Source organism: Chelonoidis abingdonii, chromosome 4 (genome assembly GCF_003597395.2).
Source record: "Chelonoidis abingdonii isolate Lonesome George chromosome 4, CheloAbing_2.0, whole genome shotgun sequence".
NCBI lineage: Eukaryota > Metazoa > Chordata > Testudines > Testudinidae > Chelonoidis > Chelonoidis abingdonii.
The window spans coordinates 4165465-4192624 of NC_133772.1; the positions used below are offsets into that span (position 1 = coordinate 4165465).

The following is a 27160-nucleotide window of genomic DNA, read 5'->3' on the forward strand; positions in this document are numbered from 1 at the left end:
TGAGATACAGTTGTCTCAATTTGGTGATTTTTTTGGTGGCAGTGGTGATGTAACAATCTGTAGTACCTATTTAGGTCACTATTTCATTGAGCTCTCAACTGGAGATTAGAACTTCCCGCTCCACATGATGGAATCCAGGTTGGCCAAGATGTGGCCACTGACCAAGACTATGCCAATCATGTTGCCTTTCTCGTGGAGAAGCCGGAGAATTTCAGCCCTGGCCTTCAAGGGTTCCAAGATGCTCCCAGTTGAACATCTTGTGGAAGAAGACCAAAGTCCAAAACCTCAGAGCTGGGCCACCAGAACCCCCCAGAGCCAGTCAGGTCAAGCACTGTGGAGAGTGCGAATAAGTTTATCTACCTAGGCTGCGCGCAAAGATCAGATGCCCTCTGATAATTAGGAGGCCATGAAGGCCATGTCTTGCCTATCAATGCAAAAACTTCTCTGCACTGAGACCAAGGTCTATCAAACCTGTGTCCTACTTGCATTAATGTATGGGGTCAAAAACCTGAACCCTCTTACAGGCAGACTTGTAGCAGCTAGAGAAATTCCATACGTGCTGTCAGCATCAAATCCTGGTCATAAAGTGGTTTGACTTTGGGTGAAATGTCACAGTTTCGCAAAGATCTGACCGTCTTTCCTATGTTCCAAGCAGCTTAGCATGTTCTTCAGCAATGTCGCCAGGATGGATGGAAACCTCAGTATATCACGTTTTCCACTCTCCAACTGCACATCCTGACCCCACCTTGTGAATTCTCAGGATTAAGCTAGACGTAGGAACTTCACTCTGCAATGCTTGGGACAAGACCATCAACCATGGTCACTCTGGCTGGTGGGAACAGTCCTTAGTAGACTATGCATTTTTGATGATGATGATGACTATTGATTATCTATACAACTGTTACTAAAAGGTAAAAAGAAAAAGGCAGGTCCAAGAGATGGGTGTGTGTGTGTTGGTTTCTGGACAGTTGTGGGTGAAGGAGGATCTCAGTGCAGTCATGTATAATTGTGTGTGTTTGTGTATGTGGTTCGCTCAGTGCAGTTTTGCCTGTGTAGTGCAGCTTTGTGCAGGATTGTCTCATTGGGGAAATGTGGCATTTCCACTGTGGATTTGTGTGAGGCTGTATCAGCTTAGAAGTGTGTAAAGTTGACTATGTGCTGGGATATCCATTGTGATTCATATCTCCATGTAATATGTTATAGGTCAGTCAGGCCTGGTATGAATGACGCATGCTTGACATGAATACGTGTGTTCAAGTTGGCAACCGAAGCAAGGACTTAAGGTCAAGGACTAGTAGAACTATTTGTATAAAAACAATCTTGTTATGTTCCAAGAAAAATACAGAGAATCAGCAGAAAAGGAAACAACACCAGCTGGACTGATATAAAATTGTATAAGAATTGGAGGCAATGGCACACCTTGGATCATGGCAGCCCGCCCAGGATTGTCTCTTTGGAGTTGTGTGGGTAGAAGGCCTAGTAAACAAAGGCAAAGAAGCAATGATGCATCAGAATGGGCTATAAATGGGTGCCCATGATTTCTGCAAAACAGAGTCGTTGATTGATCCAGACCCCCATGTGGATATAGATGTGGTTTTCGCTGGCTCCCTGCATCTTACGATCTTATGATCAGAAAGAATCTTGACTGGCCTTCGGGACCATTCTAACCTTTGGACTCTGGTATAGTATGTTTGGGGTATGAATGTGGATTGAGTAAGGTTTGTTTTGTAATCAATAAAGAGCATTTAGAGCACTATATACTAACACGGTGTCCAGTATCTGTCTGCTCCCCATCCCGTAGGGAGACCTCTATTGCAGGTTCCAGCATGTGGTGAAGAATGTGTGTGTGTGTGGGGGGGAGATATTAAGGAGTAGTGGATTTTGAGATGGGGTCTTACAATGTTGGGGAGTCATTATTTAAGACTAATAAGAGTGACTCCTTATTAGTGAAATTTGTGAAAAAAAATTGTAAGAAAAAATAATGTGGGGAGACACCGCATGGTGTTAGTGTTAGAATGTTACAACACTATTTAAGAAGAGAAGTAAAGGGTGGAAGAGACACCCCAGTGGATTAAAGTTAAAGCCCCTTCTCTGTTAGAGAAGGAGATTATTGCATTTGGGACGTGCCCTTGGATGGAAAGTGCAGTGGAACCAGAAGTAACAGTTGATACCTTAGAAAAGATGTTTGAGAAATATGTGCAGCTACTCAAGCCTAATGCCAGTAAAAAGCAAACTGCTGTAGTATGGCTATTGTGGCATGCTGTAAAAAAGGGAATTGCATGTAAGGGGGAAGTCTGTGCAGAGTTGCAAACATTACAGGAGTATTTTAAAATTTGTCCGGAAAATTTGGAGCAGGAAGTGAGGCAGGCACAGATAATGCAAACTCAGTTAGAACAAATGAGGAAACAAAATAGGGAACTGGAGAAAAGAATGAAGATTGGGAAAAGATTAAAGCAGACAAAGATAAATTAGACCATCAAGTGATAGGAATGAAACAGTTAATTTGAGGTTTGACTAAGGAAGAGGAAATTGCAAATGTTTCTGACAGTCTGTGCCAGAAAACTATAGCAGCATTGAAAAAGCAAGTGAAAATTCAAGAACTGCAGGTCACGGCTGTGTGTCAAAAAGAGAGAGATTTGGATTTGGATTCCAATGATATTTGGTATGGAGAGGATCTGCGAAGGGGTCAAGAGAAAAGAGAATTTGATCAACCCCAAGAGGGGTTGAGGGAAGAAATAAGAAACTTGCCTAAGCCAGAAAAGTCTGTAGCAGTGATCAAAGAGAGATCAACTGTTAAGGATGCAGGGGGGAAGACAGAGTCAAAGGAGACACAAATACTTCCTGTCAGTTCATCAGACTTACAGTTGATGGTAAAGTCATTAGGCCCAGTGGATATAAAAAATTTAGCTACATGGCTAGTACAGTGGAAAGAGTTAGGAGGAACAGAGAATTTAAATATGAGTGGATCTTACAGGTTAATCAGGACAGCTTCCACTGGAGAGATTAGACAGGCAGTGGATTGAGTGAAAAATGTTTTGTACAGGCAGCCAGAAACCCACCAACTGATACCACGATTTATTATGCTGTTAGGAAAAGATAGAGGTCAAAGACCTATGAAGGTGTTATCCAGTGCAGATTACATGAAGCCTGGAGATTCACCCAGGGATTACCTGTTAAAGAGAATAACATTGGGATTATTGGCTAGACAAAATACAGCTGATGACTAATCCCAGGGTAGAGGTCGCCAGACATCTCACAGCTGATTCTTTGATGGCAGTTTATTTGAATCAGAGGGAATTTTGGAATAACATGTTTGAAGGACTGGATAGAAATTTATTAGTGATGTCTACTAATTTGGTGAACCAAGCAGCCCAGGATGAGGGGTTACCTGTTATGAACGCACTGGAGCATTGGATAGTTTGCCAGTGAATGATGTCAGGGAAGCCAGGTAGAAGGATTGAAACCCGGAGTACCTTTTGATGAAGCAATAACATATTCAAATGAGAGTGCTTATAGATCAGGATACCGGGAGAGAGGAAGAGGCCACGTTAGAGAACAAAACACCCCACCCCAAAGAGGTAGAGGGTGAAATAATCAAAATGAGCCCCAGAAGGGAGCAGATGTGACTTGGAATATTGCTTGGAGGTATTTGAAATTGAGGGGAGTAGATAAGGATAAGTGGAATCAGAGATGTACTGATGAATTGATCAAAGCAATGCAAAGGATGGAAGAAGAAATGTTTAAGGAGCAGGAAAAGGTTGCAGCTGTGCAAGCCAAGGGTTCAGAGAAACCTGCTGTACAGGGAAGCCCCAATGATAAGTTGCTCCCACTGGAAATGGGCCCTCAGGAGCAGGAGATGGTAACTGGATTAAGATAGGATTCAAGGGGGAGGCCAAGGACAACAGTCAGTGTGGGAGATAATGAACCCAAAGATGCCCTATTAGATAGTGGGGCTGGTGTAAATAGAAGTTGTGATTTGACTCGATATGTGTCAGAGATTATTACAGAATCCTCCTTTATTGGGGCAGGAGTGACAGGAAAAATGTATCATTCAGTAGAAATAGTTACACCCAGAGAGAGTAGGGGATGTTTGTTGTAAAGAACAAATCCTTCAGATAGATCCGGCGGCTGAGCCAGTAATACCGGGGACTCCTTTTTTGAAGAGGAATTGGTTAGTTTTGGATTTAGCTAATGCACTTCTGTGGCGTGTGCCCAGCTGGACAGAAAGCGTCCTGACAGCAGGGTACAATCCAAGAATCTGTGCTGCAGAAGCAGTGGAGGAGATTACACTGGATCAGCAGGATGTGGGTAAAGGAGTTCCCCAGGTATGGATTAAGAATAAAGCAAAATGTGGTAAAATTGTGTTAAAATCATGGGGGACAGAGTGCCACCGCAGACACAATGTAAATATCCCGTGTAAGCAGAGGCAGGAATTGCGAAAATAATCAAATCATTAGAACAACAGGGAGCATTTCAAAAGGGGAATTCCGCGTACAGTTTGGCCTGTATTAAAAGCCTCAGGAGACTGGAGATTGACAGTGGGTTTTAGACAAATTAATAAAGCCACCCACCCTCTGGTTCCAATAGTAGCAAGTCTACCTTAAGTGATTGCAAGAATACAGGGGGGCCCTAAATGGTTCACTGTCATAGATTTGGCAAATTGTTTTTTCGCCATCCCATTGCATCCCGATTCCTGGGCCCGCTTTGTGTTGACTTTTAAGGGACAACAGGACTTGTTTCAAAGAATTCCCCAGGGCCCACACTGAGCTCCAGCTACTGCGCACCAACATGTGGTGCGAATGCTGGATCAATTATCCAAAGAGGATCGAGAGAATGTCACCTCGTATGTAAATGGCATTCTAGTGGGGGCGGGGGACACTGAGGAGGAGGTGGCTGAGTGGACTAAAAACGTATTAAAACGCATCCAGGAGATGGGTTTCAAGGCTAATAAAGAGCAAGCCCAACTAGTGCAGAGGAGAGTGAATTATTTGGGGGTGACCCTAGGGGAACAAGGAATTCAGGAAGATCAACAAAAGACAGAATCAATAATGAATTTACCAAGGCCAGAGGATTCTCATGCCTGGAGGGTGATGTTAGGAGGGTTTAACTGTTTAAGGAAACACATGGACGTTTGCCGCTGTAACTGAACCCTTGTGGCATTTACTAAAAAAGAAAGAAGAATGGGAGTGGGGACCTTAACAAGAAAACACTTTCTGTCATTTAAAACAAGCCTTGCTGCAAGCTACAGCATTGAAGTTTCCAGATAAACAAGCCATTGGTAATTAAGTTGGCAACAACCCAGCAAATTCTAGCGTCAGTACTAAGGCAGGAAAAGGACAGAAAGTTAATACCAGCCAGGCTCCCAATAAAGAGTCAGGAGCCCGGGCAGCACCAGGCTTGGTGTGAGGAGTGGGGAGCCCAGGCAGCAGCCCAGATGGGATCAGGGAACTGGTAGCCCGGGGGCTAGAGCCCTCCACCCACCCCAGGCCGCAGCCCCAGCTTTGAGCAGCTTTCTTGTCAATTTCATGGCTCCAGCACAGAAAGAACGGCCACCAGCCGATGTAAGTAGCCCTCAGTGTCTACACAGACACTGTGTCACCCTAACTACGCTGACATTAACCCTTCGCCTCTCACAGAAGTGGAGTTATGATGTCAGCGTAGTACAGTTTACATGGGCAGGACAAGGCTGCAGTGTCGATACTGACATAATTACATCGATATAAGCTGCCTTGCATCGATCTAACTCTGTACTGCAGACCAGGCCTCAGTGTAGCTGGGGGGTCTGTCTTCCTCTCCCTATGTAGGTTTTCATATCTCTCTGTTTCAGTGTAGGGGTGTGTGTGTCTCTCAGTGTAGCTTTGTGTTTCCCTATCTGAGTGTAGTTGTGTGTTTGCAAATTTAGTTGTGTGCCTCTGTGTGTCTCAGTGTAGCTGGGGGCTTGTGTCTGTCCCAGCGTGGCTTTGTGTGGCTTTTGGTCTGAATGGAGCTGGATGTGTGTGTGTGGCTGGCTCAGTGTAGCTGTATGTGTTTCTGTCTGAGTGTATCTGTGTGACTGTCTCAGTGTCATGCTTGTCTTTCTGCCTGAGTGTAGGCGTGTGTGTGTGTGTGTCAGTGTATCTCTATCTGTTTGTCTCTGGTCTGTGTAGTTTTGTGTTTCTACCTCTCTCAGCACAGCGGTGTGTCTGCCTCGATGCTGCTTTGGACAGTAGAACCCCAGAGTTCCAAACACCTTAGCAACACAGGTTGGTTGTAACTCTGAACAAAACGTTCTGGTTGTTCCTTCAAGCATTTACAACTGAACACTGACTTAATACAGCTTTGAACCTTTACTATGCAAAGAAAAATGCTGCTTTTAACCATCTTTAATTAAATGAAACCAGCACAGAAACAGTTTACTTAGCTTGTCAAATCTTTTTTGAAACTTTCCCTTTATTTTTGAGTGGTTTACGTTTAACACTGTACTGTAGCGTATTGGTTTATATTTTTTTGAGTCTCTGCTGCCTGATTGCACTTCCGGTGCCCAATTAGATGTATAGATAACTGGTCAGTTTGTATCTCTGGTGTTTATAACACTGATGTTCTACCGTACGTCCACCTATGTCAGTGCAGCTGCTGCTGTGTCTGTCTGTCCGTCTGTCTCATTCAGTTTAGTTTTCTCCCCTTCTTTCTTTGACTTCTCCCTGCATCTCCTCTGAGTCCAGTCCAGTCCCCTCCCCAGGGCTGGGCTCACCCTCCCTTCACACGACACTGATTGCACTTCTCTTTACTCTGGCACTCTGCTGCTTACTCTGCAGGCAGTGCCCTCAAATCCCACACGGCTCCCTGCACCTTACACTGCCCTCCTTTACCCAGCCAGGATGGATCCCCTGCCTCTGCTCATCTACCTGTTCGCAGGTAAGTACTGACCAGCAGGATAGGGAAAAGCTGAAATCCCCCATGCAAGATGCCCACTGTGTACATCTCCAGCAGGGCGATGGAAGCAGCTGGACTATCAGGACACCTGGGTTCTGACCCTGGCTCTGAGAGAGGAGTGGGGTCTGGTGGGTAAGAGCTGGGAGGGGCTGGGAGTCAGGACTCCTGGATTCTTTCCTCAGGACTGTGCAGAGGGTGCAGTGCAGAGGAGCCGTTCCTCTCTCACTGAGCCTCAGCCCTTCTGGCAGCAGGTTTGGGTGGGTAGCTTTGCCCAGGACCTCCAGCAGTGGGGTTGAAGCACTTCCAGACAGACCCCGTCTGCCCAGCTGCTCCGGTGCAGGCTGTGCAGAGATGCTGATCTCACCCAGCAGTTTCCAGGAGTGGCTGGAGGGGATATCCAGGGGGACCCATCAGGGATCTGTAGGGGGTCTGGCTTGGAGGATTTGGGTGGGGTTAGTTAGGGGATGGATTGGCACTGACTTAGCTTAACAGACCTGTCTTTCTGCTTCTCTCTCACTCTGAACTCCTGTCTCCTAGCCCCACTTGCTCCAACTCACCAGAGCCCACTCCCCTCCCAACGCTGGGGGGAGAAACCAGGAGTCCTGATTCCCAACCCCACCGGCTCCAACCCACTGGACCCCACACTCACTTTAGAAAGGAGTGTCTCTCTCCAAGTTTCCCAATCTGAGTTCTCTAATACAGACAACAGTCCTGGCTCTCCCATCCCCCACCCCTCTAGACTTTTGGTTAGAGACACATTTGTCCGAGTCACTTGCGCCCCACTCCGTCCCAAAACACCCCGTGCAACTCTCTTGAGCCACTCACTTCCTCAGAACATCACAGCTGTGCTGTCTAGGGTGGAGGAAAGTCATTGTAACTTACCCCCTGCAGTTGCCCCGGGGATAGAAGCCAGGAGTCCTGATTCCCAGCCCCACCCCCACTTTAACCAGCAGACCCCTCTCCCCTCCCAGAGCTGGGGGTGGGACCCAAGAGCCCAGCACCACCTCCCCCGGTTCCCCTTCCCCAGCCTCTGCAGCGCCTGACTGGTGCCACTCCCAAGTGGGTTGCAGCACAGGATGGGTTGTTTCCCAATTGCATTGCAGAGCCCTGTAGGCCTGGGGGCGCCAGTCTGGTACCAGCAGACTCAGCACTAGACAGAAGACTGAACAATTGCTTAGAGCCCTAATCAGCTCAAGGGGGCCTAAGGTGACCAGATGTCCCGATTTTATAGGGTCAGTCTCGATTTTTAGGCCTTGTTTTTATATAGGATCCTATTACCCCCCACCTCCTGTCTCAATTTTTCACATTTGCTGTCTGGTCATCCTAAGGGGACCCCCTATTTTGTTTAGCATGTGTTTGTATGTGGGGGGAATATGCCTGCTGAGGGCCCCGCCTGGAGACAGAGCAGCTTGGGACACCCCCTGGGAGCACATACACACACACACACTTCCTTCCTCTGGAAAGTCTTGCCCACCCACCCGCCAGACTCCTGGGTTCTACCTCCAGCAATGGGAAAGCAGTAGGGGCTAGTGAAGGAGAGTGGGAAAGGGGATGGGGTGGGCATCAGGACTCCTGGGTTCTCCCCCTGGCTCCGGGAGGAGAGAGGGTTTCGTGGGTTGTCATGGTTACTTACCAGAAGGCTTCACACTTTGGCTGAGCTCATTGAACATTCTGGGGGCTCTTCACATTCTCCCAGCACCATCTCTTTGTGGGACCTCCCCCCCAAAGCCCCTCACTCCCTGCCAGGGTCTCTGTGTACCCATTACTCACTTTGTTCCCCGGGCTTACCAATTCCTCATGATCTCTTTCCCGATCCCCTTCTCCCATACAAGAGGACCCCAATCTCCCCCACCTGCCAAGGGTTCTGGAGGCTCCATTTCCCCATCTCCACCCCCATGCCACGATCAAGTGTGCACTCCCATTGCCCACTTCTTCCCCCCACCCCATGCCTCCTTCTCTCTCACCATTCTGCGTTGATCGGCTGGTTGTTCAGGGTGTCACGTGCAATGCCGGGATGAGGGATGGCAGAAGGTGTTCTAGACTGAGCTGGCTGAAGCTGCAAGCTCTGCTAACCAGATGCCAGGGGGTCTGTGTGTCCACCATTTCCCTCCTTCCAGTTTTCTGGTTTTCCCCAAACCCACAGGGCTCTGAGACCTTGAGACCTGAAACATTCCCTTTTGGACATGATCAGATGTGACGTTCAAAGTGCATCATTCTGCAGACAGACACACAGATACCCAGACTCCAATTCTACGTATTCCTGTAGGGTTCAGCCAGGAACCAGCACTCCACTGTGCTAGGGGCTGTACAAATACAGAGCAAAGAGATGTTAGAGCAGGGTGCGGGGCAGGGGCTGGGAGTCAGGCCTTCTGGGTTCCATCCACTAATCTGGAAGGTGAGTGGGCTTTGGTGGGTTGGAGCAGAAGAAGCTGGGAGCCAATCCCACAGCCTGGAGGGGCTGGTGCCTAAGGCCCCACCACTGGCCCCACTCTGCATAGGGGAAGCTCTAATGGATGGGTGTTTAACCCCTGCAGTGCTGGCACCAAGCCGTGGATTCAGCGTGGACGTGGAGGTACCCATCATCTACAAGGAGGCAGCAGCGGGCTTTGGGCAGAGCGTGGTGCAGTTCGGGAGTGCCAGAGCCGGGGGGTAAGGGCCGAACATGGGCTCAAGGGCCTACATGACTTCTGCTGCCCACCCCTGAGGGGCCTGTCTGGCTGGGCTGCCCTGCCTGGGCCCCCCCAGGGATGATGGGGTGCCCCTGAGCCCCTCTCTTCTCTCTCCCACACAGGCTGATCATTGGGGCCCCTCTGCAGACGGGAGACGTGAATGAAACTGGCAAAGTCTACAGGTGTGACCTGGACCCCAGACGCTGCCAGGAGATCCCCATCCAGAGTAGGGCCACCCTCTGCTATGGGGTCCAGTGGGGCAGGCTGTGGGGGGAGGGGACTTGGAGCCAGGACTCCTGGGTTCTATTCCAGTTTCTGCGAGCAGACTGGGAGCTAGTGGGTTAGAGAGGTGTTGTGGGGGGAGGCTCAGAATCAGAACTTGTTCTGTGTCAAACTCCAGAAGGGAAGTGGGGTCTAGTTGATTAGAACAATGGGGGCTGGGAATCAGGACTCCTGGGTTCCATTTCCATTCAATTGCAGGGGTATCTACAATGACTTCCTCTCCTCCTCCACCTATCTGGGAAGAAGATTGAGTCAGAAGAGTCATGTGGGGGCAGGGGGTGGGGAATGACTCAGAGAAATGATGGGCTAAACATATCCAGCCACAAGATTTCTCAACCTGGTGCTGGTGTGTGTCTCTTCTCAGGGCCCCCGGATGCAGTAAACATGTCCCTCGGATTGTCTCTGGCTGCCCGAGACTCCAAACTCCTGGTGGGTACAACATCCAGAGGGGCTGGGGGGTTCTGGACGGCTTGTTTATACCATGGTATCACCCAGAATTGAGTTCAGTCACTTGCCCAGAATTCCACAGACTGGTTCTCCCCGCAACAGTGTTTGTGAGATAGAGTGTCACCATGGTGATGTCACAGAGTGAGTGATAACCAGGTGACATCACAGCCGCCTGAACACCTGGGGAGCTACCATCACAAAGGAAGTTGTGACTGTGGGATGTGAACGCCTGTGCGCTGTCACAGGGCGGTTGATAACTGGGCAACATTTGGAGGGAGGATGGATTGATATTGCAGGAATGGGTGAGGTCACCACAGCTAGAGCAACTGTGTGGTGATGTCATGGTGGGGGTGGTAAGTGGGGGAGGTCACACTGACTGGAACTGTGCATTTTCAAAATATTTTTTATTGGGTGTATTATGGTAGTGCCCAAGAGCCCCAGTCACGGACGAGGACCCATTTGTCCTAGGTCCTGTACAAACACAGAACAACAACACGGTACAAGGGGACTTACAAACTAAGTTTAAGACGAGATAACAGCTAGATACAGGCAGACAGATGGGAGAAGAATAAGGAAACAATGAGACGATATTGGTCGCCGTGATCAGCAGTGGTCTCAGCGCACCAGCGGCCTAATCGTTGTTAAGTTTCGTTGTAGGCCTCATGGCAAAGGAGAACTTGAAGAAGGGTTGTGCAGGAGACAAGATGGTAGTTTTGTGGCCGTTTCCAGGGAGCTCATCCCAAGCGTGAGGGTCGGCGCAAGAGATAGCACAAAGGGACTGGTTGAAAAATGTAACAGCTGGGTGGTGGAGGACGGCATGAGGAGCCGATCAGAGAGACACCTCGACAGCTCAACACAAACTGGGAGATGATAGCTGGAGGTGGGATAAGCTGATTCGGGCTCAGAAAAGGAAGAGCCGCAGCTCGTGTTTGATGTGATAGAGAAGGGGGAACCAGGGGAGGGCTGCAAACAGAGGGGTGACATGGTCGCAGCAGCATTCTGAATGGAGATGAATGGGGTGTTGTTGCCATGGCAAGGGGTGAAAGGCCTAGGACGTTGTATAAGGTGGTGGTAGCCAGATGCCACTAGAATGACTTGTGACGGTGTTGTGAGGGCGACAGTAAGCAAGTGACATCAGCATAACTGCCGTGACTGTGACGATGTTCTGGAGGAATGGGGGAGACCAGACAGTGCAATGAAATAGCAGGGAGGGTGGTAGACCGGTGACATCACCATGGTGACAGTAACTGCAGAATGACATCACAGGGAGGGTAATGACGGTGAACAGATGTAACAGGGAGAGTGGCAACCCACTGGGTGATGTTGACATGGCAACAGTGATTGTTCGCTGTCATAGCAGGGAGCCTGGGAACCAGGTGATGTCCCCATGTCTCTCCTCTGTCTCCTCTCTGGGACTCCGAGTGCTGGGTCCAGGAGTCCTGTCTTCCCAAGGGGGTCCCCTGCCCTGGCAAGGCCTTTCTTTGCATATCCATGTGTGGGAGCAGGCCCTGAGCTCTCTGCTTCACCCCCAGGGTAATCATCACCTACTGATCCCATCCCTCTCTCATGCCCCAGGTGTGCGGCCCCTCAGTGCACCAGGCCTGTGGGGAGAACATGTACATCAAGGGCTACTGCTTCATCCTGGACCAGAGCCTCCGGCAGCTCCAGCGCATCCCGGACACCCTGGCAGGTGAGGGGCAGCCCCATAGGGAGGAACCAGCACTCAGGAGTCATCGGGGGGAGGAGAAGAGATGGGTCCATGGGTCTGATATGGGTTGGGATACCAGGTTAGGTGGGGTTATTGGTTTGAGGCAGAATGTCAGTAGGAGCTGGGAGTCAGGACTCCTGGGTTCTGTCCGAGCTCTGGGAGGTGGGTGGGGTGTATCTTTTTCATCTCGGTGCATGTCATGCTCTACTCTCAGGACCCCTTCATGGCAGGGACGGGGTGATAATGTGACAGAGGGGCCCATTGGTGTGATCCGGGGTTGCAGGGAGGGGACAGGATACCGGGGGGGAGGCAGGATACCAGGTTAGATGGACCCATCAGTCTGTTCTAGCTCTTTCTACTGGGTTTTCTCCATGTTGGTGGAGTTAAGTCAGCAGTCAGACGTATTTCTTTCCTGTCCCCATCAGAGTGCCCCAGACGTGCCACAGACATAGTGCTCCTCATCGACGGCTCGGGCAGCATTGAACCTGAGGACTTTGAAAAGATGAAGACGTTTCTCTCTGAGATCATGAAGCGTTTCCACAGCACTGACACGCAGGTAACAGGCAGAGGCTGAACCCTGACTATGTACCCTACCTCTCGCAGCCAGTGCTGACCCCAATGCCCCAGTACAGCACTAGGGGGCACTGTGCTGCAGGGAGCAGCAATGGATTTTGCATCCAAAACCAGGAAAAAATTCCTGCAGAACCAGCTACATCCTGGTCGCTTGCCTCAGCCCTTAACTGAGTCTGATTCCTGATTTTCTTACCCTCCACCCCTGGGGTTGTTTTTCTCTCTTCTCCCCTGTCTCCTGCAGTTCGCCCTCATGCAGTACTCCCACAGCTTTAGAGACCACTTCGACTTCGCACAGTACAGGAGGAGCAGAGACCTCAGTCGCCTCCTCAGATCGGTCTGGCAGCTCAGGGGAGCGACGCACACGGCCAGCGCCATCCGGAAAGTGGTGTAGGTGTTGCCCTCCTCCCCATGCTGACTCCACAGGGAATGGACTGCAAGGACATACAAGCTAAGGGGCAGGGACTCAGGACTCCTGGGTTCTATCCCCAGCTGTGGGAGGGGAATGGGCACTAGTAGGTTAAAGTGGGGGCCTGCTGGGAGTCAGGACTCTGGGTTCTATTGCCAGCTCTGAGCCTCTGTTGTGTTGTTACTTTAAACAAGTCATATGCCCACCCTGTGCCTCGGTTTCCCCATCAGTAAAGTGGGGACACTGACCTCCTTTTGTAAAGGATTTTGAGATCTGCAATGCCAAAGCAGTGGCCGGGTGCTAGGTGTTGTTACATATCAATAACCCTTCCATGCATTCTTCACCCCTCCTCCTTTTCCAGGCAGCAGCTGTTCACCTCTGAGAGAGGCGCTCGGGATGAGGCCACCAAGATTCTCATTGTAATCACAGATGGGGAGAAATCTGGAGACATGCTTTCTTATTCAGATGTCATACCCGAGGCTGAGAGAGCTGGAATCATCCGCTACGCCATCGGGGTGAGCCGCAGCCAGGAGCAGCGCCAGGGTTTCTGACGCCCTAGGCGGACGGCCATTTCGCCGCCCCCTGCGAGTCCGGTGGACCTACCGCAGTCATTTCGGCGGGCCATCCGCTGGTCTAAAGGCTCCAGTGGAGCTGCCGCAGGCATGACTGCGAGTGATCCGCTGGTCTAAAGGCTCCAGTGGAGCTGCCGCAGGCATGACTGCGGTAGGTCCGCCGGAGCCTTTAGACCAGCACACCGTCCGCCAAAATGACTGCGGCAGCTCCACCGGAGCCTTTCCAGCAGCGGGCCGTCCGCCGAAATGACTGCGGTAGGTCCACCGGACCCGCGTGCCGCCCCCCCAAAAAATTCTGGCGCCTTAGGCCATTGCCTAGGTCACCTAAATGGTAGCGCCAGCCCTGGCCGCAGCTGTGTGGAGAACTAGTATGGATCTGAGCCCGTGTCCACATTCCCATCAGATAAGGGAGAAGAGCTGACCCTGGGTTGTAACTGGTTCAATGTGTGACATTATAGGAGAGCTGGAGCTCTGTTGTTCAGGTTGAGCAGAGCTTTCTTGTTAAAGGTTGGGTTTTCTGCCTGCCCTACAGTCCACATGCTGACTCCAACTGCCATGAAATTTGGAATATCTTATGGGGACGCAGGTTAGGAATAGTGGTCCAAATTTGGGGTCACTTGGACAAGGGGTTCCTGAGATACAGCCCCGCAGTTAAACTGCAAAATCACCTAGTTCTTTTTTGCACACACCTGAAGCTCAAAAAGTGGCTCTGAACCTCCCCAAACAGATCTCAGTCACTTGACATTTATCTCCACTAATGCACGGCACCCACTGCCCCTCTGGGGAAGACGTATGCAAAAGATTATTAATCTTAGACACTGGATGCCTAGAATGGCACATGCCAAACTGCTGAGCCAAAGAGATGGAAATAAGCATCAAGATGTAGGGCTCTTTTGAAGAAAGAGGGTGGCTCAAGGTGACAGCAGGTTGCCATTCACCGTGAATTGGTCTTGTGTCCTGTGGGTTTGATCCCTATTATTGGCTAATGTTCCTTGCATTCTACAGTGTCTCCTTTTGGATTATTTTGCCCTGAGGTCAAAATTTCCGGCTGAAAAGCCACATTTGAAAGTGCTCTAAAAGCCACATGAAGGCTCTGAATTTGCGTGAGAGGTGTGGGCAAGGGAATAGGCGTTGATTAAACAGACGGACGATGAAAGACAGTAAAGGAAAATGTAATTGTGTCTCCTGAACAATGGAACTGAGCGTCAACAATAGAAGCTGGGTTATTCCATCAATTTCCTTAGTGCAGAGTTAAGGTTTACCAGGGCTGCTTCCTGCCCTTCCCGAAAATGGAGAGCAGCTCCACTTAGGCCTCTGAAATCCATGAAATACAGTTAAGGGAAACACCCTCACAACCTTAACTCTGCCCTCTTTGAGCCACGCCCCAGCACACCAGGAACACACACAGGCCCTTACAGGTGCTACAGAGCGCTGGGCGCAGAGCACATGAGCACTAGAGGGCCTGGCCCATCACCTTCCCTTTGCCAAGGCAAAACTAGGCTTTAGAGTCATAGATGCCCAGGCCAGAAGGGAATTTTGCAATCATCTAGTCTGAGCTCCCGTGTAGCACAGGCCAGAGAACTGCCTGAAATAATCCCTGCTGGAACCAAAGCAGATCTCTTAGAAAACCAGCCAGTCCTGAGATAAATATTGCCAGGGATGGAGACTCCACTACAGCCCGTGGTGAGCTGCTCCAATGGTTAATTCTCCTCTTGGTTAAACCTGACACCTTCTTTCCAAACTGAATCAGTGTAAGTTCCATTTCCAGCCATGGGACCTTGTTCAACCTTTGTCTGCTGCTTATGTTGGGCCCAGCGACTGGGAGGTGCCTGACTCCACCACTGAACTGACTGCACGCAACCCACCCAGACTAGCGTGGTGGTCCCACCCCTCCATCCTTTGTCCTGAGTCATCCCCCAGAGAAAGTGCAGCACTCACCCCTCACTAAACTGAAATGAGGCAGGCTCGATAACTCCAGGGACGAGGACACCTCTCCTCAGTTCACAGTGACACCTGTGCTAAGCTGCTCCAGCGCCCCCCCTGCTCCCACTCACCAGAGCAGGACATGGCTCTGGCTGAACCCTGCCTCTCGAGGCCCCAGGAGGGCTCAGGCGGGTGGATGTTGGTCCAGGTCTCCTGGCTATGACTGATGCCGATGCTCTGGTCTTCCCTGTATCTCTTTCTACACCGTGAAGGTTGGCAATGCCTTCTTCAGCGCTCGTGCCCAAAACGAACTCCAGGAGATCGCCTCTAAGCCCAGCAATGAGCACGTCTTCCGTGTGGATAATTTCGACGCCCTCCAGAGCATCCAGAGCCAGCTGCAGGAGAAAATCTTTGCCATTGAAGGTACCAGAGCTGGGGGAGGGGCTGCATGGCCCTGGGGCTCTAGAAATGAGTTTTCAAGGCCGAGATGGGATGGCGAGCAGCTGGGAAACCAGAGCTCAAATAGGCCCCAAATAGTTTCTCTTTCCCCATCTAACATCTATCTACTGATCTATCTCCATAGATCCCCATAATGCCTTTCTCATTCGGGCAGGGGACTGGCTGGCTCAAGGGGTTGAGGAATGGGATACAGAGACTTCTCTCCAGGGGACGCTGGGTCCAATCCAGCCTTGAGGTGGGGAGAAGGGCTGGCTCAGGGCATGGGACAAGGGGCCTTTACCGTCTGTGATGGTCTCTCCTGTGTCTGTCTGTCTCTCTCTCCCCCCAGGCACCCAGTCTCAAAGCGGCAGCTCCTTCCAGCTGGAGATGTCTCAGGAAGGATTCAGCTCCCTGCTGTCTCCTGTGAGTGATACCTGGCCCCAGGGCATGTCCCACGCTGCCGTGCGCTGGGGCCCTGACAGCGCTTTCAAGCTGAGAAGGAGCTGGTTGGCTTAGTGCTTGCAGGAGAGACAACTCTTTACTAGCCCAGAGTGCTGTGGGTGCAGTGCAGGGGGCACCCTCCCATCCCACTCAGAGTGGGGACTAGGGGGGATCTATGCTGCAGCTGGGGCCAGTAGGGGGTGCTCACTCCCTTGGCCGTCAGCACTGAACCCAGTGTCCCAGCACCTTGCTGGGGGCGCTGTGCTGCAGGTTCTGGCCTCGTCTAGTAAATACATTCTGCGCTGTCTGTTTCCTGTAATCAGTCTCCTTTGCCGTGTGTGTCGGTTTAGGACGGGCCTGTGCTGGGAGCAGTGGGAGCCTATGACTGGTCCGGTGGGATATATCTTTACGGGAGCGGCGGGAAGCCGAGCTTCATCAATGTATCCAGAACCTCCACTGACATGAATGATGCTTACCTCGGTAAGAACAAACCCACAGAGCTTCCCTTACCTATTTCAACAGCCCTCGCACCCCACCCCAGAGGCGGCTGCATCTCAGTTCTGGGAAAATTCTGTGCAGTACAGTGTATGGCTGTTTCCCATCTCACCTCCCCACGTCTCTCTCTTCCTTTGAGGTTATTCGTCTCAGGTCATCACAGCCAATGGGCAGAGCAGCTACGTGGTCGGGGCCCCTCGCTACCAACATGCCGGAAAAGTCATCCTGTTCAGCCAAGATACCAAGGGCAGGGAATGGACACCCAGATCGGAGCTGTCAGGAGAACAGGTATGGGGAGTGTTACTGGTAATATGGAGTGTGGGTGTGAGGGAGAGGGCTGGAGGAAGCCTGTAAGATTTTGACATTGTGTAATATTTGTGTTTGGATCAGGGGCGGGCAAACTTCTTGGCCTGAGGGCCGCATCGGGTTTTGGAAATTGTATGGAGGGGCGATTAGAGGAGGGGGTCGTGGCCCGGCCCCCACTCCCTATCCACCCTCCGAGAACTCCTGCCCCATCCAACCCCCTGTTCCCTGATGGCCTCCCCAGGACTCCTGCCCCATCCACCTCCCCCCACACTTCCTGTCCCCAGTGTGAAATGGTCAACTGACTGCTTAGAGTAAGAGACAGTGTACATGCCCTGCCCTTGAGGCAACAACATAAGGAGCTTCTACTGCAAAAAATTTAGGCACCAAGTCAGGTTAGGCACCTATAGGGGTAAGCAGCAGCCAGTCAGAGGTTTTCTGGATCACAGAGTCACCTAAGTCTGGGGGTTAGGCACATAAATACCTTTGTGGATCTGGGCCAGAGAGACTCGGGCAAGGAAAAAAATGTTGCTAGTGATATTAACAGTGTCTGAAAAGGATCACTAGCAAAGTGAATTTCTCCATGATCTAACTGCGTATACATTCTAGCTGAACAGAATTTATAACAGTGGCTCAGTCAGTGAATAAACTTTACTCGTGCTAGCACAACCTCTAAAAAGAATTGCACCACAACTAGCATTCAGCATCTCTCCAAGATCTAACTGCCTAAATGTTCAAGAACATTTACAGTGATAGCGCCACCTGCTGTGCAGCGGGAGGGTGAGTCTAAGGATGGAATGAGTATTGGGACTGAATCCTTAGTCCAATAGGGTGAGAAGGGTCCCAGTGGGAAAAGAAGGAGGAAGTGACTAAATTCAAGGGGTGATTTATCTGCCTCTCCAGATTGGCTCATATTTTGGGGGTACACTGTGCGCTGTGGACCTCGACAGAGATGGGAACACAGACCTGGTTCTAATTGGAGCCCCCATGTACTATACACGTCTGAATGGAGGACGGGTCTATAACTGCCCGATTAACTGGCCGGTAAGAAAGAGGATGGAGCCGGGGGAAGATGGATGGCTTGGGGTGGTTCTTTGCCTGGACTGCCGTGGGGTTGTGATGTTGGGACAATTGGCATGGCAGTAGCAGGCACAGTGCTCCAGGGAGCAGGGTGGGGGGATCATGAGAGGATGCTCTTCCCTGCTAATCAGGGCTGGCTCCAATGCCCCAGAGCGGCACCAAGGGGGCTGTGCTGCAGAGAGAAGGAAGGGAGCACTCTCTGCTGGCTGTCAGTGCTGATCCTTTCCCCACATGTCTCTTTGGATGGGGCCTGCAGAGGCTGACACTGATCTGCACCGAGACACTGCAAGGACAGACGGAGCAGGCATTTGGGCGCTTTGGGGCCAGCATGTCTGAAATCGGGGACATCAGTGGGGACGGTCAGACGGATGTGGCCATCGGGGCCCCAATGGAGAACGACAATCGTGGAGCCTTGTACATTTTCCATGGGGGAAAGAGAGGCTTCAGTCCCCAGTACAGACAGGTGAGCCCAGCTCCTGCACGGAGGCATCATCACAGATCCTGAAAGAGACATCATGGGGCCCCACGGCTCCCTAGTGCCTATTAGCCTGTAGCTGCCACTTCCCCACCCCTCACCCTCTGCTGCCCCCTAGTGCCCATTATACAACACAGCCGCCCCTTCCCCACCCCTCACCCTCTGCTGCCCCCTAGTGCCCATTAACAGCCAGCGCCTTCCCACACCTCTCCGCTGCCCTAGTGCCCACTTATACAGCACAGCCGCCCCTTCCCACCCCCTCTGCCCCATCCATTACGCACCCTTCCACCTCCCTCCCATGTCCTATGCCCATTATTACAAGCCAGCCGCACATCCCACCGCCACCCTCCGCTGCCTCCCTTAGTGCCCATACAGCCAGCCGCCACCTCCCCCTCCTCACCCTCGCTTGCCTCTAGTGCCCATATATACACAACACAGCCGCCCCTGTCCCACCCCTCACCCTCTCCTGCTGCCCCCTAGTGCCATTATATAGCACAGCCGCCCCTTCCCACCCCTCACCCTCCTGCCCTGTGCCCATTATATAGCACAGCCCGCCCTTCCCCACCCCTCACCCCCTGCCCCTAGTGCCTGTTATACAGTACACGCGCCCCGTCCCCACCCCTTACCTGCCCTACCCAGATCGAGGTCGCTGTTTCCCAGCAGGCTGCACTACTTTGGCCAGGCTGTCAGTGCGGGACCAGACCTGAGCGGGGATGGGCTGCCAGACATCGCAGTGGGGCACCGGCCTGCTGCTAGGTGAGTTACTCGTGTTGCCGCTCCACGTGGCAGTCACAGACAGGACAGTCAATGGGGGTTTGGGAGTATGTGTGTGTCACTGCTGCCCCCTGCGGAGCATGGCTACAATGAAGCTCTGCTGACTACCCTTCCTCTCTGCCAGGCACATCTCTCTAAGCAGAGCTGCTAGGTCCATAACCAGGAGCGCGCTTCCATTCAGGTGATCCCTAGGCAACGTCGCCTAAGGGCGCCAGGATTCGACAGCCACAGGGTGGGGGGCAGCAAAGAGACAGGACTTCTCCGATTGTCTGGTGAAAAACAGCAGAGCAACATTGAGCAGCCCTCATAAACTGCCGCTGTCAGACCTGCGGCATTTTCATGACGAGGGCCTCCTTTTCCTGGCGACGCGATGGGAGTGGAATCTGAAAGCCGCCCGCACACACACCATAGTGGGAGCGCACGCTAAAACTGCTGCCCCTGAAATTCTGCACTAGGGTGCCCAGAACTCTAGGCGCCGTCCTGTCATAACTCATCTTCGTGGGGTGCTGTGAGCACCTCAGGCTGGGTGGGGAGTCTGGGGAGGGAGGGGTATCCTGGCCCCATTGCACAACAAGCGAACCAGCGTGGTGATGGTTCTGTTCCTCCCAGTGCAGTCCCGGCCAGTGCTCGAGTACGGGTCTCCATCAGCTTCCAGCCCCCACAGATCCCCAACCTCGCCTTCAACGCCAGGAGAGAGCAGCTCAACAACAGAGGCCAGCAGGGCAGAGGTCTGCTTCACCGTCACTAAGAGCACATGGACACGCCTAGGGTCAGACCAAACTCACGCCCTGCCTCCCCTCTCACCCCACAGCAGCCACTCCCTCTGCCCTGGGGTTGGATTGGAACCGGCACCTCTAGGGGGAAAGGCCCCATGTCTCCTTTCCACCCACACACCACCCTGGGCGAGCCAGCCAGTCCCTTCTGGAACTGATTAGAGACCAGTGCCTCCTAGAGGGGAAAAAACCCTAATCTATTCCACCTCCTGAGCCAGTGCGCGGGCCCCCTCCCTTCCCTGTCTTTCCGCCTATGGCTGGATGGACGCTGGTGCCCCCGGTAGAGAGGAAAACCCAGCATTCCATGTCCAGCACCTCCTGAGACCAACCATCCTCTGCCCATATGGCTGATTGAGGTGGTGCCTGCTCCTAGAGGGGAAAAGGCCCATTTTCTTGTTCCAGTTATGATCCTGCCTCACATGTCCTCTGACCCTCCTTCTCCTCTGTGGTAGGCAATGGGATCCCAGCACCATCCGTACACGCCTGGCCTGCGACCTCCGGCGGACAAAGATCCGAGCTGCCTTTGCTCACCTGCCCTGTCCTGAGACAGGAGCTGCGGCCGGCATTGAGAAGAATGTGTGAGAAGCATCAGATAAAGTTAACTGTGAGTGTGGGGGGTCCTAACTCCTTTCGCCCCTCCTGCTGTTCTGCCCTCCATACCTCTTGCTCCTAATCACCAGAGAACAAAAAACCTCTCTATAGATCCTCTTGCTCATGGGTCCCAAGTGTCTCTCTGTCTCCCCACTTGCCCGAGGAACAACTGACCCCATCACCCTGCGCCTCAACTCACCCACCGGGAGCCCAATAGCTGGCTGCCCGCGCCTAGGACCCATACTGACGAGGAACTCCCGTGCTGGTGTCGCAGGCTCGGGAAGGCCTCCGGGGCCAGGCAATGGTGCTTGTGACTGTCTGAAGAAGTTTTAGTGGTGTGTGCCTTTGGATACAGTGCCGTGCAGACGTACAACGTTGGTGTAATGATAAACATATGGTGTGAGGTTTTAGAGGTTGGTGGAGACATTGTTGATCAAGAACAGTGGTGTCTTGTGAGATTGTTGGCTTGAGTGTAGGTATTGTGCTCATTGGTTTCAACAGACTGTTAGTGGTTTGTGAATGGCAGTAGTGAGTGAGGTTGTAGTTGGTTTTGTTGTGATTTGACATTGCGGGTTCAGACTATATACTGACTTGGTGACTGTGTGAGGCAGGTTGTACTGCTGTGTGCTTGATGCTGGATGTTGTACAGATATTTTGTGGTGGAGATTGTAGTGGGTTGGTGAGTGTGTTTGAGGATTTGGGGTTGTAAGGTACGCCTTATGGACTGTTACGGAGGTTGGGCGTTAGACGTAAGTGGCAGAAGTGTAGTCTGGAGATGATGGTGTAGTGATTGCAAAGTTGTTCAGATTGTGTTTGAATACTAAGGGTTGTGGTTGAGACTAATGAGAGGTGTTGCTGACGAGCATGGTTGCGATTGCAGTGTGGCATGTTTGTAAAGTGTGTTCAACTACATTTTAGTGTGGTGAAGATTGTTAAGGTGGTACGTTTGGCTGAGTTTGTAGTGTTTTGAGCTGGTAAAGTGTTGCTAACACTTATTGCGTTGTGGTCGGGTGATGGCAGAGTTGTAGTTGTGGTCATAGCGTGGAGGAAGGGTGCAGTCTAAACTGCGGTGTACACTGTGCAAATCATGTATTGTGTCTGGTAGTGGTGAGGTTGTGAATGCAGTGTCCAGGGACAGTGTTGGCGGCAGTTATGCTAGTGTGATGGGTATATTCAGGGTGATGGGTTAGTTCGAACTGTATCGGTAGTGGTGGTAACAATAAGATTGTAGGGTAGATGCGAATGTTGATGAGGTTTTGCTCCAATTCCCCAGGAACGCGCTACCCATGGTTCCCTGATTCCGTCCCCACAATCCGGATCTCTCCCGCTAGGCATCCCGGTTGATGAAAGGATTGCGTGCAGTGACAGCATGTTCTCACTTGATAACTACAAATTTCCTGATTCAATTTCTCAGGGTAATTCACCCTCTTGCCTTACCTCCTCCCCCACACTCCATGGTGGGGCCCATTTACTCCATCAGGCCTCAGATCATACCAGATTTCCATATGGCTTCTGAGTGGGAACCATTATAAGAAGCTCACAGAGCTGTCAAGACATTGCCCTGAGGGAGCTCCCCCCTTTCTCTCTCCCTTAGCTTGAGCACCCTGGTGGTGGGGGTCACCCCTGAACTCAACACCACCGTCTCCATCCAGAACCGTGGTGAGAATTCCTACAGCACCACGGTGCAGTTTTTCTACCCGGCCGCGCTGTCCTACCGCCGGGTCCTGCTGCTCCAGGTACCACCCAGTCCCCCCAGGCACTGCAGACATGCAGGGCAGGACACAGGGAATGGATGTGAAAGATCAGCTGGTGCAGAAAGCAGGCTGGGCTCTGGAGGGGGCACTGTGCTGCAGGGGGCAGGCAGGGGGCTTGGCAGGGAGCGCTGTGCTGCAGGGGGCAGGCAGGGGGTTTGGCAGGGAGCACTGTGCTGCAGGGGGCTCGGCAGGGGGGTCTGTGGCCCCATTTCTCACTGGCTGGTCCCCTGTCCTCAGTCTAACAGGAGGGCCGTGGCAGTTAGGTGCAGCTCGGCTGTGGGTTCCAAGGAGCAGACTCAGAGGAACAGCACCTGCCACGTCAACCACCCCATCTTCTGGAGCGGGGCCGAGGTAGGGATGGGCCCTGGCCTGTGAACTCCCCAAGGGTAAGCCCAGCTGGGAGCAGAGAGGGGAAGTTCCCTGGGGTCAGACCAGCCCGTGACAAGAGACGTGCTGGGGAAAGCGCCAGAGGAGCCCGGCAAGTCAGTGCAAACAGAGCCCTGAGGTCACTCCGGGGCTGGGGTCAGGCCCTGCCGGGGCTGCAAACCAAAGGCCAGATCTAGGGGGTTGGAAATCAGGCCTCATTGGGGCAGAGAGGGGAGGGGCTGTTCCCTTCCTCTTTGGAGTCCTTAAAAGAAGCGACTCGGTAGGGGGGCGAATGTGGCTCAGTAAAAGACAAGGAAAGGGGAAGGAGCCAGCATCATTGTCATGGCTGCCCCCACGCCCATCCCCTCGGACCCAGCGTGACACCACTGGGCCTTTGTTATCCTGATCCTGAGAGGTGTCCTGACCCTGCCCCCACAGTCTCTGGCAGTTCCCCAGGCCCTGACTCTCACCCCCCCTGTGTTTTCCAGGCCGTCTTCATCGCCACCTTCGACGTCTCCTCTGAGGCCGACCTGGGGGACAGGCTGCAGATCATGGCCAATGCCAGCAGGTGAGGGGGCTGTGCAGGGCCAGCGGGCAGGGTGGGGGCAGTGGTAGGGGACAGGACAATGCAGAGGCCTGTGGTGCAGCCTCCCTGCACAGTTATCTGCCTGCGTCTCCTCACATCTGTCCCCTTTGCCCTCCCCTCCCACCAGTGACAATGGCGGCCCCATCACCGAGCGCATGATTCCCGGCGGGAGCTGCCGGAAATACGGATCTACATCTCACCAGGAGGTTCAGTGCGGAGACGGAGGGAGAGGCCCCTACTGGTCCCGTTCCCTGCAGCACAGCGCCCTGTAGCGAGGCACAGGTCATTCAGGTCCAGCACTGATGCAAGGGGTCAGCACCGCCCTACTGGACCCTTCCCTGTAGCACCAGCACTCCCTCTGGACATGACACTCCACCACCACGCTCCCAGCCCAATCCATCACGCTCCCGTCTCCTCATTTCTTTCCAGTGTTTTCTTCCCACCAGCCTTGAGATCGACAAGTACGGTCAACTTCTACGCCAAGGAGGCAGGGACAATGTGCCAGTGACACATCGTCACCAGGTGAGGCAGGCGTGCAGAGTGTGAGAGGGGAGATGGGGCAAGAGAAGGGAGTAAACTGTTGAATGGGGTCTAATGTTACAGCCATGGGGGGTGGCAGGCGTCCAAGACTCCTGGGTTCTATCCCAGCTTGGCAAGGGCAGTGGGGTCTGAGGGTTAGAGCAGGGACTGGGGATCGAGCTCCTGGGTCTCTTCCTGCAGTGGCCATGTCGATCTGGTTTCTTTCAGGTCAAGAACCTGCGGCAGCGAAGCGTCCCATTCGCACGTCCAGTTCCGTGAGACTGAGGCGGGTCCGGGGTGGGACGCCTCTGAGGTCGTTCCCCTCCAAGGTACTGCCTTCCTGCCCTTGTGTGTGTGTGAGATGGGCCATGACATCTTTCCTGCCCTACAGCGCCCCCTGCTGGGACAGGCTGCTTACAAGGAAACAACACCATGTCTCCACTCCCTAAACAAGCCAAATGCCCTTCCTAGGTGCCGGGTAGAGAGGTGCCACTCCGAGGGAAAGGCCCCGTGCTCCCTCCACTCCCATTAACACTGTTTCTCTCCTCCATTAACACCACAGCTGGCCCATGCACAGTGAGGGCTGATAACATCCACCGGTTCAACAGGACTTGTGAGCAGATGAGCAAGCACCCGCCTGCTGGTGAGTATAGGCTGGTGTGGACCAGAAGCCCCTCCCTACCAACTACACAGACAAAAGTGGGGGGCTGGCGGGGGAGGACCCCTGCTATAACAGACCAGAGCCTCATGGTCAAGCGGGCCCAGCACACCCTCGCTCCCCAGCAATATCTCTCCACCCCAGAATTGCTCCGTGGCACTCGTAGAAAGGATCCGTGACAGAATTCACTTCTCCTGGAAGTGCAGCAAGCACCTGAGTTTGTGATCAAAGGGAACGTCAGCTTCCAGTGGGTTCCCGGTAGAGAGCTTTGCCTCTGCTCTGGCACCAGATGAGAGATCCCCCTCCCCCATTGAACAACTCCTCTCCCCTCTCCAGAGGTTGCTGCATCTCAGTGCTGGCAGCTATTGCCAGGTGAACAGCCTGTAAATTGCTCTGGTCCGTCTGGGCGACGCCTGGGCTGGTTTTGTTCATTTCTGTCAGAGATGGTAAATTTCTCTCTCTATAAGCGACAAAGAGTCTTCTGGCACCTATAGACTACAGACGTATTGGAGCAGGAGCTTTCGTGCGTGAATACCCGCTTCGGTGGGGCATGTAGTGAAATTTCCAGGGGGAGGTGTATAATGCAAAGCAGGAATCAGGCTGAGATACGAGGTCAGTTCAATCAGGGAGTGTGAGGCCCTCTTCTAGCAGCGAGGTTGAACCAAGGGAGGAGAAGCTGCTTTTGTAGTTGGGCAAGCCAGTCACAGTCTTTGTTTAATCCTGGAGCTGATGGTGTCAAATTTGCAGATGAACGTGGGCTCAGCAGTTTCTCTTTGAAGTCTGGTCCTGAAGTTTTAGCTTTTTAACAATCCAGATAACACACGAAACCCTCTGATCACATCTCTGTTCCTAGACTCAGCAGCAGAAAGTGAATCTGTGACGAGGCCGGATGAATTGAGGAGAAGAAATACAACCAGAAGGAGGGATTCGTCCAGCGCCAGTACCGAGTGACTGTGCCTGGGTAGAGAGAGCATCGCTAGTGGTTAGAGCTGGAGCCAGGACTCCTGGGCCTGTCCTGCTCTGGGAGAGACTGGTCCAGTGGTTAGAAAGAGGTGTATGGTGCCAGGCTCCTGTGTTCTCCGTGGCCCTGGTGGGAGTGAGACCAAGTGGCATACATGGTGGGGGGCTGGATGCTAGGACTCTGGGTCCCATCTCACAGCTCCTCTCCCCAGGTGCAGACGGTGTGGAGCACTCCGAGGTCTATACTACCTGCCCATCATCGTGGGCAGCAGCGTGGGGGCCTGGTCCTGCTGGCTCTCATCACCGCAGCCTCTACAAGGTGAGTGGGGCAGGGCCAACCCCTCACACAGCCCACGCACCCTGGGGGTGGGGCCGTGGTTCTCCCAGCTGGTGGGGGAGGGGAGAGAGATTTATTTTGAGGAGGTCCCACACCTCATCCCCCACCCATCCCCCCAACCAGCATTAGCCATCTGTTTCTGTCCGGCTGGCTCTCACTGTCTCTCCCGTCTGCTCTTCCAGTTCGGCTTCTTCAAGCGCGAGTACAAGCAGAGATGGAGGGTGATGGGGCTGAGCCGGCCCAGGAGTGATGCGTCCCCTCCCCCGATGCCCCAACAATAGACCCACCCACATCCCCTCCCATGGCTGCTCCAGATCCACACCAACCTGACAATCTGACTTGGAACACTCCCCTTCAGAGCATCCATGGGGGGCTGAGACCAGATTCCTGGGTTCTATCCCAGTGGTGGAGAGGAGTGGTCTAGTGGTTATGGTTGGGGCAGGAAGCCAGGACTCCTGGATTCTCTCCCAGCAGTAGGAGGGGAGTGGGGTTAGGGCAGGGGGGCGGGAGCCAGGACTCCTGGATTCTCTCCCAGCAGTAGGAGGGGAGTAGGGTTAGAGCAGGGGGGCTGGAGCCAAGACTCCTGGGTTCTCTCCCAGCAGTAGGAGGGGAGTGGGGTTAGAGCAGGGGGGTGGGAGCCAGGCCTCCTCGGTTCTCTCCCAGCAGAGAGAGGGCAGTAGGATCTAGTACATTAGAGCGGGAGGGGCTGAGTATCTCTCCACCTCAGTTTCCCCACTTGTAACATGGGGATAACTGTCCTGCCATTTTCTATTTATACTGGGAGCTGTTTGGCACACAGCTTGACTCCCACTGTGAAGGTGGCGCTCCCAGAGTCATGGGACGCCTTAATCTCAGCTTGGCTTTGTGCGGCACCAGGGTCCCCATCTCAGTCAGGGCCTCGAGCTGCTGCTGGGTAACGTCTAATAAAGCCAGGCTCTCGGAGTCATTCGCCTGCCCTGCCTGAGGTCTCGGGTCATTTCAAACCTTCCCCATATACAGCATGTGCATTTGTGGGTGAGAAAGGGGGGCGGGGTGTGGTTCCGGGCCAGGTTTTCAGGCCATGCAAGGGGACGAAATAACTTGCATGACTCATTGTCACGGGGTGCTCTGCTCACCAC

At 52.9% G+C, this 27160-nt stretch overlaps 3 protein-coding genes across 3 annotated transcripts in view; 2 read left to right on the forward strand and 1 right to left on the reverse strand.

The window, feature by feature from the left end:
- The window catches only part of LOC116815086 (uncharacterized), a 669588-nt gene that overhangs the window by 456003 nt on the left and 186425 nt on the right, over positions 1 to 27160 (reverse strand). The window lies entirely within an intron of this gene.
- Positions 5382 to 27160, forward strand: part of LOC116815079 (integrin alpha-D-like) — a 76996-nt gene continuing 55217 nt past the window's right edge. The window contains exons 1-4 of the mRNA XM_075065877.1: positions 5382 to 5561; positions 6795 to 6894; positions 9447 to 9561; positions 9704 to 9807. Coding sequence (XP_074921978.1) covers positions 5526 to 5561; positions 6795 to 6894; positions 9447 to 9561; positions 9704 to 9807 — 355 coding nt within the window. The 5' untranslated portion in view covers positions 5382 to 5525. The remainder of the gene's footprint in view (positions 5562 to 6794; positions 6895 to 9446; positions 9562 to 9703; positions 9808 to 27160) is intronic.
- On the forward strand, positions 11585 to 23678 carry LOC142046676 (integrin alpha-D-like). The gene is made up of 17 exons (XM_075064637.1): positions 11585 to 11686; positions 11886 to 12000; positions 12444 to 12574; positions 12833 to 12978; positions 13359 to 13512; positions 15765 to 15915; positions 16280 to 16353; positions 16722 to 16851; positions 17006 to 17154; positions 18073 to 18213; positions 18506 to 18663; positions 19364 to 19480; positions 20724 to 20849; positions 22269 to 22277; positions 22457 to 22598; positions 22854 to 22967; positions 23471 to 23678. Exons 1-17 carry the CDS (start codon positions 11585 to 11587, stop codon positions 23552 to 23554), a joined length of 2043 nt encoding a protein of 680 aa, XP_074920738.1. The 3' UTR covers positions 23555 to 23678.

Coding starts and splice junctions, on each gene's coding strand:
- LOC142046676 (XM_075064637.1), top strand. CDS start 11,585: ATGACGGTGAACAGATGTAACAGGGAGAGTGGCAACCCACTGGGTGAT. Junction 12,575..12,832: donor TCCACAGCACTGACACGCAG/GTAACAGGCAGA, acceptor TGTCTCCTGCAG/TTCGCCCTCATGCAGTACTC. Junction 19,481..20,723: donor GGGCACCGGCCTGCTGCTAG/GTGAGTTACTCG, acceptor CCTCTGTGGTAG/GCAATGGGATCCCAGCACCA.